The sequence below is a fragment of the Venustampulla echinocandica genome, assembly GCF_003357145.1.
Source record: "Venustampulla echinocandica strain BP 5553 chromosome Unknown scaffold_4, whole genome shotgun sequence".
Taxonomy (NCBI): domain Eukaryota; kingdom Fungi; phylum Ascomycota; class Leotiomycetes; order Helotiales; family Pleuroascaceae; genus Venustampulla; species Venustampulla echinocandica.
Window position 1 is genome coordinate 1,713,297 of NW_022474209.1, and position 12,964 is coordinate 1,726,260.

Below are 12,964 nucleotides of genomic sequence, written 5' to 3' on the forward strand. Positions count from 1 at the left end.
TTGTAGCTACGTGATCGGTGACATGCTGGAACACATTGTCTATAGGTCAGCATTGTCTTCGCCCGGCAGCGGCACCTGGGCGGTGTCGTGCATCTTCTGTCGATAGGGCTCGATAAGGGCCATATTGACTTGGGCCTCTGGTGGGCCAAGAGCTGGGGCAGTGACAAATTCCTACTTCACTTAGCACAATGCCTCTGACAGCAATAATAGAAATAGCGGTGCGCATACAAGAGTTGGATTGCCTACGAGGTGGCGAGCTAGCCACAGGAATGGCTTCTCCAAGTTGTAGTTGGACTTCGCTGAGACATCGTAGTACTGGAGGTTCTTCTCTCGGTGGAATGTGATGCTCCTGGCCCTAACCATGCGCTCCTTCACATCGACCTTATTTCCGCAAAGGACGATCGGAATGTTTCCGCAAACACGGATCAAGTTAACTATTGAAATGTCGGCGTGCTGTAAATGAAGATTCAGACATAGGGGGCTTGCTTACGATGCCAGTTTGGCACGTTCTTGTATGTGACACGCGTTGTGACATCAAACATGATGATGCCGCATTGTGCATTGATATAATATCCGTCACGGATATCTCCGGCCTTCTCCTGACCAGCAGTATCCCAGATATCGAATTGCATTTGTCCCAAGTTCTGTTTTCCGTCAATATTTGTCGTACCAGTATTATCGGCCGGACCGATGATTGGTAGGACATACGGTGGTAAAATTGAGAGGGTGGACCTCTACTCCTAATGTTGCGATATATTTCTTCTCAAATTCACCGGTCAAATGACGTTTGACGAAAGTGGTCTATTTCGACGATGTCAGCCAGGCTTCGTGACACTCATCAATGTAACTCTTGGCGTGGGTCACGACGTGCATAGGTGAGGGGTAAGAAGAAAAACAAACAGTTGAACTCTGCCGCAGCAAATTCTACCTACTTTTCCGGTTCCACTATCACCGATAAGAACAAGTTTGACGATCAGTATAGTCTGGCCTGCATTTGCTATATCTGCGGTTGAAATCATAACTGTGGAGTGATGTGAACAGAGACTGGTGATCTCTACGCCGCCTGTGGATGTCAGCTCTGGGCAATTTAACACAATATTTATTGCAAAATATTCACAACAGTTTGAAGATAATATGTTGGTGATATATACCTCGAGATAGCGAGCTTGCTCATGGAGACAAGAAGGTATTCGATGTGAGTCAGGTTAAAGAGTTGCCTGAAAAGCTCTTGCAACCACATGTGAAGTCTGTGCTCAAGCGAATTACCCCACATTTTCAGGTTAATTGAACTCAACTAAAACAATTATAAACCAACCAATTAATACTCTAATACATTAAAATTACTATACATCGAATCCTTGGCTTAATCTATTTAATTTCACCATATTAATAGTTCGTGTACCACCATTGTGCAGCCTTGAGAGCATCGATTCTCTTTTGCATCCCTAAAGCAAGTGTATTTAATAGGTCTTTTCCCAACAACTCCCATGCCTCTTTTGCAGCCTAATCTGATTAAGGTCCCTTAAATATAGAGTAGATAAAATGCAACATGAGGAAGAACAACTAGCATTACCTCTAGGAGTGGAAGGAGGTTTTGAAGGACAGAAGCAAGAACGAGTTTTGGAATATATGCCTCCAAATGGCTTTCCAAGGAAGGTAAAGCACACAGAATCGGTACGTGAATGTTCTGGCAGCATCAGGACGGATAAGATCATCTAAGAGTGTAGTATCGCTGCTGTTCATCCCTTGGATTCGGTAAATGGATTGTAGTTACTTATCTGCTACGGTTAAAGGCGTTTTTGTGACAAGACCCTTCTAAACCCATTCATAACTATGCCCATGCCGCCGTCCCTCGGCACCAATAATACCCCAGAAGTTGTTACCCGCGCCAAATCTAGAAAATCAGAGTGGAGCCAACTGCGACGAAGGAAGAAATGTTCCGTTACAACCCCTTCGTGAATAGTGCATACCGAACCATTCTTGTCAAGAAAGGCGAAGATACTGGTCGTTTGAATTGTGGTGTTGTCATCCCATCCGTTACCTACGATGAGTCCCAAAGGCCGACTAATCATTTTTAGAACAAAGGTCGGATACGTCACATCGGATACGTCACAGCACTTATTTCATGTCCATGGCGGTCAGAGGGCAGTTGTATATCACTGACACGGATGAGGAAGAGATTTATGTCCCTCGGGTTGGGTTGTGTGACGACTTGTATGAGAAGGCACAATCGGTCGCTTGATTCGAATATATTAACCTTGTGGGACTTTACTGCCTTCTCCGATGATTTAACTTTCATCCCTGGAGGCTCTGGAAAGAATATATTCACTTGAGATACCTGATCCAATGCGGCCCACTCCGGAATATAACCAGCCTCCGGAGAAATTCCTAGCAAATACTTCGCCTCGATAGGAAGGTTGATCTAATGACAACTGGCAGCAATAGGAGTAATAAGTTCCGTCCAAGATTGTTAGCTGAAGGACCATAGATTAATTGACATTTCCGTGGCCGCTAGAATCGAATTTCCATCGGCTTTGAAAAGTAATTGATATACCGGCCCTGGTAGTATTTTATCTGCGGTTGGAGAATATGTTGAGTAGTCTGGGCTAAATTGGAAAACTCTGCAGTTATGTGAGACGTCAAGAACGGCGAGGAACTCTTCATTACTGCTCCAAGATATCCTGATGATCGTGTTGCTGTACGAGTCCTTGACCGTACAGAGTTGCATTCCTCGCTTATTGAAGATCCTAAGCTTGCCTCGGAAGTGGGCTGTGTAGAAGATGAAGTTCTGGGGCAAATTTTCAAACTGTTCTATAGGAACGGGGGCTGTAGGCGCTACGTGGCTTTGCTCGTTTTTAGGCGTTGACAGGTCGCGGAGAGCTGCAAGTCAGCGTTCTTCGTCGCTCACGGCCAGTGTGACAAGGATATCTGGCTCCCACAAGTCGGCTTATATCTTAGCTCGTCAGGCACCGCCGCTCAGCACATGCGGCTACGGCGCTGGCCATTGTGGATCTAGATGGTGAGGCCGCGGAGAGGGCCTATATTAGAACTAACACCCTGCGTAGGGTAGCCTAATCATGTCTCTGGGATCGGTTGCCTATACAGCTCCCCATACAACCAAGATAGCGCTGTTGGAAATTCAGCCGTCGCACAGCGAAGTTATTCACAGATCCGTACCTAGGTACCTAGCCTAGGATGGACATATTGATTTGTCGCCAGACAGCCGTTCTGTTGGTTGGTTTGACATCAAAATGGCACAGCTGCATTGCAACCATCTCTGCCACTATCTCCCATCCTGCGGATGCTGTTTGCCAATGCACTGCCATGGCGTATGAGCCTGGGCTCGACAGTCAATCAGCGTCTCATATCTAGACCATATGAGAGTGTTGGAACCCAGGATGTAGTATCTGTTCATTCCTGTTCATATGCTGGGAAAGGCTGTGCATGCAGCATACTTTGAGAAAAGCACACAGCATAGCCTCGGAAGAACCAGCACCGCGGCTGTTGTATGCCTGAATACTTCATTCAACCCCATTTGATATAACTACATTCTAGGGCCTGCCCAGTATCGGTGCCTATTCTGGTGTTGTCCCTGATTGCCGCTTCAGTCGCTGCGCTATTGTCAGACTCTTGGCAGTTGGTTCTCCCTTGGCCACTCAGGTTCAGCGAGGTCGCCTCGTATACGCAAGTAACCTTCCCAGTGGAAAAATACGCCCTTGCCTTGGAAAAAACCACAAAAACAAATACAGGCTATCCAAAAGCTTGCTGACGTCTAATAGTCGTTGCCAGCTAGCGTGCTTAGCAGCTTAGTTGAAGTAATACCTACGAGAAAATTTTCGATACATTCATTTATGCTTCCTTGTTACTTAACATTGCTGGCTGGGCATCTCTATCGCTTTTCAACGGCAATACTCTGGCTATAATCTCTCAATGTCTTCGAGCCCTGCTATAGACAATCCGCATGTTACTGATCCTCCAGCACCAACTATCGAATCCATTGCTCATTTTTCTACCATGGATTCCGGCAAACAGAGCACTATGGGTGAAGGTCTCAATCGGTCTTCTGGTGAAAGGGAAAGAAAGACGGGGGAATTCTCCAGCAACCATGAGGAGGTTAGTGAGATCGATACAAGGGTATATTTAACAGGCGTGAAGTTGCATCTGATCACAGCGGCGTACGAAAAATCTAGGGGCGATGTTTAAGTATAACTACTCACGGCAATAGCTTTTGCACAACTCTCTTTCTCACGAACCTCGAAATCCCGATCGTAACAACCTCATTGATCTCCATCACTGGCGACTTGAACTCCTTCAGACAGAGCAGCTGGATTATATCTGCGTACATAGCCTACTAGTCTGCAACTCAAAAATCTATAACTGTCTAATTAGCAGTAATTTGCACAGAGTCAAAATGCAAGATGAGAGGGTATGTACAAAGAACCCAGTTGATACGATTTCGCAATGTATTACTAATTAATCTTAAGTGTAGCTTTAGAACGAGATAGAAGATGAGCGAGCTCTAGGGAATCTTACATCACTGTTTGTGCCCATTCCATGCAGGCAGAGAAAACTCATGTTCACGAATCCAGGTAGGTTTAATTTAGAAGACAATGACCAGATTGAACCCAAGCGACCATAGTCATATCCATAGGTAGCGGACTGAAAGACAAGATGGGAGAGAAATCGCCTACAAAACCGTCTGAAATGCCGCTTTACGAAACTCCAAGGCGACCAACCATTCCAAGTTCCAACCGGCTATTATCTGATGTTTCATACAACCTTTTACGCCATGCAGCTACTCCACTAGCAAGGCCAGTGGAGTCGTGGCTACATAGGTACCTCCGCAAACGTTCCCCTGAGCCCTGGCTCCATTCTGGGTAAACAGTTCTACGCCGTCCAACTACATCGTTTAACGTTATACAACATGTGCACCAACGGAATCCTAGATCGGTGTGCAATTGAGCCAGGTTGAATCGAAGGTCCGATTAAATACCGGCACCCACACTTTATCGATCTCCGTTCTACTTTAATATCCATCCCAGGCTACACCCAAGACGATCACAAAGACCCCGAAAAACACACATCCTTCAGTCAAATATCTTGCAAAGCTCAGACAACATGGCCAACACACTCACGTCCGTCAATGGAATTGCACTCATCACCGGAGTAGGTCATTCCTTGAAGATGATAAATCAACTCGGTTACCATTGCAGACAAAGACTGATCAACACATAGGCCGCAGCTGGCATAGGTGAAGAAGTAGGATACGCGTTTGCCGAGGCTGGTGCATCGGGGGTGGTTTTCGCCGATATCAATTACGAGCAGGCCGCAGAAAATGCAGAGAAGAGCAAAGCCCATGCTACGAATCCGAAATATCGAGCTCTCGCTATCAAAGTCGACGTCAGTGATCCAGCTAATGTACAAGAAATGGTGGATTTCACCGTTAAGGAGTTCGATAGAATCGACTATAGCGTTAATAGTGCTGGTGTAGGTACATGGCCTTGTTTGAAGACCTGGTGTGGCTACTAAATGGATATTTTCTACCTCCCAGCTCGGAGCTACATCGCTTGCCCCAACCGCAGATCTTGACATCGACAACTTCGACTCAATCATCAAGGTAAATACTCGAGGGGTTATGCTATGCATGCGTGCCGTTACCAAGGCTATGATTGCGCAAGAACCCAAAGTTCATACTGGCCGACATGGAAAGGAACGCAGCCTGGGTCGTGGCTGTATTGTCAACATTGGCTCCATGGGATCGTATGCTGCTGCCCCCAGCATGATGGCATATATAGGATCAAAACATGCGTTGTTGGGCATGACTAAAGTTGCTTGGAAGTCCTATCCCGTGCCTTAGTTCGTTGTGTCAAATCCGTCTTGCTAACTCTAAGCGTTTTTAGCCATGGACAACGCAAAGCACGGGATTAGAGCCAATGCTGTTTGCCCAACGTGGGTTGCAACGCCAATGCTCGAGCGAAGCCTAAAGAGATGGCCAGGATTGGATCAAATGATAGCTAAAACGCCTCTGGGAAGAGCGGCGGCGCCAGAGGAGGTCGCAAATGTTGTGGTATTTTTAAGCAGTCCCTCGTCCACCTATATCAGTGGATCGGGTATGATTATTGATGCCGGCTTGCTGGTCACAGCTCATCTATAGAGGTACTTTCAGGGATCTAAGGCAGATATTCAAAGAAGAAAATTATTGGTTTATGGAATCTAAGGCATCTCTCATCGAGTTTAGGCTTTAGCAAATTGACAACATGAACATAATTTTACATAAAACTGTTATTATTAAGTCTCCAGTGTTTCTTAATTGAAGAAGAATAGGGAGAATATATCAACTCACTTACCTCCAAACTCCCGCTATTCCAAGTCCCCTAACCTAAACAACTTGATAAACTTATAATTTGCAATTACCAACCTGTTTCTAGTAGAGCCATGTCGCCGGACAAAGATTATAGCAAGAGGGCGTATTGGGTTCGAGCATTTATATGTTAGGGTTTCCTCCCCTTCGTAGCTGTTGGTATCTTCTAGTTAAATCTATCTCACTCAAAGGGCCCGGCCATCCAGCATTTATCTATTATGAATAGTGCAGTCTCGGCTTTCGGCCAGTCGAAAGGCCGAGGCGGAGCGTACAATGCCTTCGTTAGATAACGCCAAAAGGAACTGATAAAGCTAATTTAATTTCCGTCTAAGTCAACACAGGCTCATAATTATCCACATTTCTCTACTCAGTAGCCGCATATTGCTCCATACTATCAACGGTCCAACACCCCAACTATTCTTTGTAGCCTTGTCCGTTCGTCAGCATAACATGGTCCAGCAGTACAAGTACCAACTTAAGTAAATAGCTGTCACATACGACCATAGACTGAGGAGAAATGGGCATCCCGTCCGCTCTGCCATACACAAGCCTCAGTATCATTAGGTTAACTGTCTCAATCGTGCCATTAGGCTTAGCGCAGAACCCAAACCTCTTGCTGCCTGAAGGGTGAAGCGAGGGTGAGGCGAGGGTGAGCAGGGTGAACAGGGTGAGCAGGGTGAGCATCAGTGGGGCGAAGCAAATTTCTCGCGTCACTCTCGCGTCAGATCCGGAGTTTGGCCGCCTTGGTTCGGAGTATACCGTAGCAATCTCTTACTATACCTTCCTAGTTGATTCGTTATATGTCTAATTCGAGCCTCGAAAGTGGATTGCTGGTGGTGCAAGCTCAGTTGTGATCGTCGATTAGCTTTGCTGGAACATTTGACTAATTGACTGTTTCAAACACAAGGAGCCATTGATTCTCTTTTATTACTATCTCGCTCTGACACTTTTGGCTCTCTTTTGACGCTCCGAACTCAACATCCGCTCCGATCACACGGCGCAGAACCCTAACGTCCTCTCACGAGAGCTCGTAGCGAACGACTTCAGCTGAACGAGGCCACGTGGCCCTAACACAAGTTACAGACGCACTAGAAAGCGCTGGAGTTCGTGAACCTCGCGCTGTCTTTACCTCCCACAAGGGAGCATCTGGCCCAGGGACCACGCGTTTATAATTCACAATTTCTTCATAATTCCAACATACTACGCTGCTGGCACATCTCGAGGGACTTGACTTGGATTCCCTTCAAGAACCAAGGAATGGGTTGCATTGCCTTCCCTAGTGCAGGAGGTAGGTAGTCTGCCAGTCTCATGTGCTTGCCTAGCTGTGGAACAAGAGTCTACCTCGTACTCGACTGCCTAGAAGGAAGAGGGGAGGATTTGAATCCGCAGCCCTGAAATATGGAAACTCCAGCAGCGGACTGGCCGAGAAGATGTGCAGGATGGAATGATGGAGGCGGGGCTGTTTCCAACGAGCTGAACGTGATCAGTCCGAAATAACGGTACAATGATGCTGGTCCTTCCCCTTGGAGCAATGAAGCGCTAGTCATCGACGCGTAATTGATTCGGGCAAGCTGAGGAACCTGAGTGAAATGGCCTACGATAGACCCGGAATCGCCGACATATTCTGGTACCAGGAGATGCTGCTTCTGCCAGATAGCGAGCGGACATTTCCGTAGTATGCATCGAGCTTGCATATCCGCGTATGAGCACCCACTATCGCGAGCTGACTCGAAAGCAGCTTTGGCGGTATCTGCTTTCGCCGTTAAAGGACGGTTCTACAAGGTGCAGAGCATTCTTCCAGTAGCCGATGACGTTGATAGGACTGGGTATTCTGGGAGATAAATAGCCGTCCAAGCTAGCTCAAGTCGCTCTTAGACCTGCCACGTTTCTGTCCAGGTTGACAGGCGGGAGGGTGGACGACACAAGGCAGACTAGACAAACAGTTGTGCTTGAGTGCAAATTCTGCAGAGATACGTTCTGCAGGATCCCAGGCAAGCATTTGACCCAGCAGCTTCTCCACTGAGGCAGGAGATTTTTCTTGCAAATCTACTAAAGTGGCATCATATTCACCCCTCGCGTGAACGACATTCTGCCATCTCAGGCTACCCTTTGTGACAAACAAGCCAAGTCCGAATATACCACAGGCCCATATATCAACACTTTGGTCGTAACGTGTGGACTCCATTTCCGGAGCCAGGAAGGGAATCGTGCCCACAGAGCCAGGCTTGGGATCGCAGGTGGCGGCGCGAACGCTGTTGCCGTAATCTAATATAACAACGTGAATTTGCTCGGGCGAGGAGCTTACTATCCCCAGGTTACTCGGCTTAATGTCTCGATGGATAAAGCCCTCAGTATGAAGAGCGAGGATGCCTTGCAGGACCTGTTGGAAAGCTGCAAGTCGTACTGGCTCAGGCGGGAGAAATTCGGCGAACGTGGTGCGGGCGAAAGGGGTGTAAATTATCGCAACCCTTTCTGGTCGAGCTCTAAACTGATAACGTTCATCCCCGTCATCCGCTGGACCTGCAAACCATGGATCTTGCCGCTCGTACTGGACATCCCAAAACCGGAGGATTTGTGGCTGTGAGAAAGATGTGTAAGCAACCATAACTCAAGTAGTGAACGTTCGTAAACATACATGAACTGGGAGACTCTTTAACAACTCAATCTCCTTAGCAATGGCCGCATGAGACTCCCGAGTTCGCACGAAGGACTTCGCGGCTCCTGCAACACCTGTGATCGTATGCTTCGCGGCACTCACGGTGGCGAAAGCTCCCTTGCCGACGGTTCCCCTTACAAGCCAGTCGCCAAGTTTGGTGTCCCACGGTGATGGCGTTGCCGAAAGGTCAGGCGCTGGCGGCTGGAAACCCAACTGGTTTCTAAAGAACTTCCTGAGATTCCGCTGATACTCTTCTTCGTCGCTTGTGTCAAATTCGAAGAAGTAGCTTAACCTTCCAAAAGATATCCGATTTCTGGATTGTGTGATGACTCGTTGTCCGCAAGTAAACTCGTCATTTCCCAGCACAACTACTGGAGACCGGTCACTCACGACGCGGATTATCAGACTACCTGTCTTATCGAAGAAGAGACGCGCATGCCTTCCCGCGACCTCGTACTTTGCTCTTGGTAGTGCCAGTTGGAGGTCGACCCCACCGTTTGGTTTGGCACTCTTAGCATCCCATCGGCCGATCCCAATGAACCAACCAAGGAGGGGAATGCTCGGAGGGGTTCCAAATGACAGTTTGTAGTATCCTTCAAACCTCAACTGGTCGGGTGGCGGCATGCCAGGCTCCCCAGCTTCAGTCTCCGTCTCAGCTTCAGTCTCCGTCTCAGCTTCAGTCTCCGTCTCAGCTTCAGTCTCCCTAGCCTCAGTATCGATCCCGGTGCCGTCTGCCCCTTTCCGACCATCAATAACAACTTGTGCATCCGTCTGCCCTCGAAGGTGGGGTTTGATGACCATAAAATGAGCGGCATGGAGGAAGTCGCTCATACCGGGTGTCCTGTCTACAATCCTGGTTGCGACGTCGTTGTATGCACGTTTGGCTTCATAGTTAGCAGGTGTTAAACGTGCAATAACTTGGTTCGATGAGCTGAACATTTGCGATGAGATCATGGACCGGTGTTTTCAGGTCTTAGAATCGTTCCTCGAGCTGCGGTCGAGGAATATATAGATGAAGTAACCATCATCGTTTGCTAAAGAGAGAATTACCAGTAGAATACACGTATCTTAGGAGACAAGTTGGGTTTCATCATAGGAACGGGCGGCTATTTGGGTGGCTGCGGTGAACCTGTGGGGCTAATGAGCCGCCCAACGTTTTCAAGCGACCGAGGAAATGACCAGCCAAGTTTCGTAATGAACTTCCTCTCCTCCATCACCAGCAACCTCGCAATCCAGCTATGATCATGCCCTCACGACGCCTATCTGGTGATGTTACGGAGAGTTATATTCTACACCTAATACAGTCATCACCAAAGCGCGCTTCAACATCTCCCAACACCGAGGACGGAATTATCCCTTGGGGCTTTGGATTCGAATTCGAGTCCTGCTTGCAGGCAAAGTGGCAGGATGTTTTGGAGCAACAAGAAGCCCGCCTGAAAAAATATAGTCCATTTGGCATGGATGCCGATGATGCAAGACAGCCCACACCAGAGGACATGCGGGAAGCGTATCGTCAATTTATCGAAAGTGAGCTGGACGACGTTCATACGCCATCTCCTTCGCCGAGCCGCGAATCAATGCCTCGTGGTCCTGTGCAGAGTGTCGAGTGTCGCAGACCTGGGTATGATAATAACAGTCCGCACCGCGGCTCAGCGCCCAAGAACCGAAACGGCGGACACGGTATTCGGACGGAAAGGAAGGATGACAAGATTGCGCCCGTTGGAATCAAGAAGCGACGAAAGAGGGGTTCTGCGCGATCTCTTCAGAATCGGTCATCTACTCACCCCATGGAAACTAGATCTCGAAAACGGGCGACGATTAGTACATGATGCAAGAAGCCAGTCCTTCGCAGCGGCACCCAGTCGCACGATGACATTGGGCTATGGTTCAAACCGCCATCAATCTCGGAACACCTTTACTTACCGAACCACTGGAGTAGAGTCGCTCGGGAACTGCAGGTTGCTTCGTTGACGTTGGGGTCCCTGCATTGGAGAAGATCGAGGCGTCCTTCAACTGGTGATATAAGTGTTAATGTTGCAGATAACTATCATATACATATTCCAATCCTGGAACGTTATCACAAAATAGCGCTCAGCGCTTTTGAGTGGAATTGGAGCGAAGATCATGATATGAAAGGAATGTAAAGTGTGCGACCACTCTTCGACAGAGAAGTCTGCTTCGATGGTCGAGATGTTAATCGGTTGGCGGTGACAATTTGGGGGGAAAAGCTTTCGTCCTTGGCAACACGCAGGAAGAAGGACTTAAGGCACGACTTGCAATATACCAAACCCACAGTGAAATGAGGATGAACGGACTCTCCAGAGACACTGCATTCAGCGTTGAGTTGGGGCAAGTTCTCAAGGACAGCTTTCTGGGGGAGATGAGACTTCAGACTTCGAAACGCCAAGCAAACCAAAGGCTCGTACCCGCCAGCACTGGACAGATGCGTTGCGCCAAAGCGTCAAGCGGTCGGAGAGAGCGGTGTCCGCTACCGATAATACTGCACCTAAGCCTGCCTACTAGGGTTTGGTGTCAAGAATGTCACTGGATCTCGAGGTGGAAACAAACCGAGCAGTCACAAAGCTTCGGGATTGTGGAGTGGAGCATGGCGATGTACGACCACCAAGCACGGCAGTATTTATCTTCTCTACGAGATTGAGACCTTGCAAGTCCACCTGTTCAGGTAGCTGTTTAAATTGGAGATCATAGCAAATAGCAAGAATTTAGCGTCTCTGTTTCTAAGCAAGGACTTTCTAGCAAGAACTGTTAAGTGCTCGGCAACTAATCGTGGCAAATATCAGAATCTGAGTCTTCGCCAGGTGGGGTTTCCTCAAGCTCGAAGGGGTACAATTTAGGTCTTGGATAAGTTAGGCTGGCCCGCACCCACGTGCTTGTGGACGGAAGGAAGATCTGGAATGCAGGGAAGTTGGCTCATGTGCAGAATCTTTAGCACAACCGTGTGGCCTGCTGGTTGAGTTTGGTGCGTTGTAGTCTGTGGTTGGATTCCTTCCGGAACTGATTGGGGGGTAGCTGAGCTTCTTCAGCTTCTTGTGAAAGTAGTGCTCCAAGCATTTCGATTGACAGCTTTCTGGAGTGTAGTAAATCTATATGACTGTAATCCAAATAGGATCGCTCCTCGGTGATCCAGGGAGTCCACAAACGTGGTGATACCCTAAGAAGATGATGGTTGGATGGTCTTGCGATGCCGCCAGGCGACCGAAGCATTTCTACTGGGTCACTTTTGCACCAGCCGACTTGGTGGGGATTCTTCATGTGACCGGATCTCGGATAATCAGTTATTCCGTGCTTTAGCCTCACTGTAATCGCGCTGCGAGAGTATCTGCTATCTTAGCTATTCACCCTACATTTATCAGTATCCTATCCACACAACCAGCTGCCTAGTCCACTATGAGTTTGCTTTCATCCCAACCCCCAATCCGAATACTTGTCCGGACCGACCCTTCCCAACTTCGAAAGATCAACCCCTCCTTCGACCTCTCCCCCTCCTTCGACCAAGCCGATACTAAATTGATCGACACGGTTTGCGAACAACTCTCTATCGACAAAACAAAGATCAATCACTTAATTACGCGGATCAAGGATGGGCAAAAATCAGATCGAGTTGATATCGTTTTCGACTACGGTTTGTCGACAATCGACCCTCAAGTTAAGGCATATATCATAAGTGGGTCGAGTTTGGCCGTTAAGGAGCTCTTCAACCCCCACATAAGGGGAACAGTAAACCGGCAGGTGGAGGCATACAAATCGATAAATTTACAGCACAACCGAGAATTTCCAATTCGACCAGACACTCGAGCCGCGACACGAAAGAAACGACTTGCCATGCGTCCAGTAAGATAATCCTAGGTGCCGTGTTTGGGGTTGAGGTCCCAATCTTCACAGATATAAGCATTTATCCTATATCACTTGGAAGTAGGCTTTAGTTG

General features: G+C 48.0%; 5 protein-coding genes across 5 annotated transcripts; 3 read left to right on the forward strand and 2 right to left on the reverse strand.

Annotated features, from left to right (window-relative positions):
- Positions 1-39: 39 nt before the first annotated feature.
- Positions 40-1,019, reverse strand: BP5553_06863 (GTP-binding nuclear protein; the record flags this gene model as incomplete). The annotated part of the gene is made up of 5 exons (XM_032015486.1): positions 40-171; positions 229-434; positions 491-644; positions 709-801; positions 933-1,019. 5 exons carry the CDS (start codon positions 1,017-1,019, stop codon positions 40-42), a joined length of 672 nt encoding a protein of 223 aa, XP_031868907.1.
- A 2,911-nt stretch (positions 1,020-3,930) lies between these two features.
- BP5553_06864 (uncharacterized protein) lies at positions 3,931-4,639 on the forward strand (the record flags this gene model as incomplete). Its single annotated transcript, XM_032015487.1, has 4 exons — positions 3,931-4,175; positions 4,226-4,339; positions 4,405-4,426; positions 4,496-4,639. The coding sequence occupies 4 exons, from the start codon at positions 3,931-3,933 to the stop codon at positions 4,637-4,639; spliced, it is 525 nt and encodes a 174-aa protein (XP_031868908.1).
- Positions 4,640-5,118: 479 nt separating this feature from the next.
- BP5553_06865 (uncharacterized protein) lies at positions 5,119-5,857 on the forward strand (the record flags this gene model as incomplete). The annotated part of the gene is made up of 3 exons (XM_032015488.1): positions 5,119-5,166; positions 5,236-5,487; positions 5,552-5,857. 3 exons carry the CDS (start codon positions 5,119-5,121, stop codon positions 5,855-5,857), a joined length of 606 nt encoding a protein of 201 aa, XP_031868909.1.
- A 1,841-nt stretch (positions 5,858-7,698) lies between these two features.
- Positions 7,699-9,956, reverse strand: BP5553_06866 (uncharacterized protein; the record flags this gene model as incomplete). The annotated part of the gene is made up of 3 exons (XM_032015489.1): positions 7,699-8,111; positions 8,303-8,939; positions 8,997-9,956. 3 exons carry the CDS (start codon positions 9,954-9,956, stop codon positions 7,699-7,701), a joined length of 2,010 nt encoding a protein of 669 aa, XP_031868910.1.
- A 305-nt stretch (positions 9,957-10,261) lies between these two features.
- On the forward strand, positions 10,262-10,846 carry BP5553_06867 (uncharacterized protein; the record flags this gene model as incomplete). Its single annotated transcript, XM_032015490.1, has 1 exon — positions 10,262-10,846. One exon carries the CDS (start codon positions 10,262-10,264, stop codon positions 10,844-10,846), a length of 585 nt encoding a protein of 194 aa, XP_031868911.1.
- Positions 10,847-12,964: the final 2,118 nt, after the last annotated feature.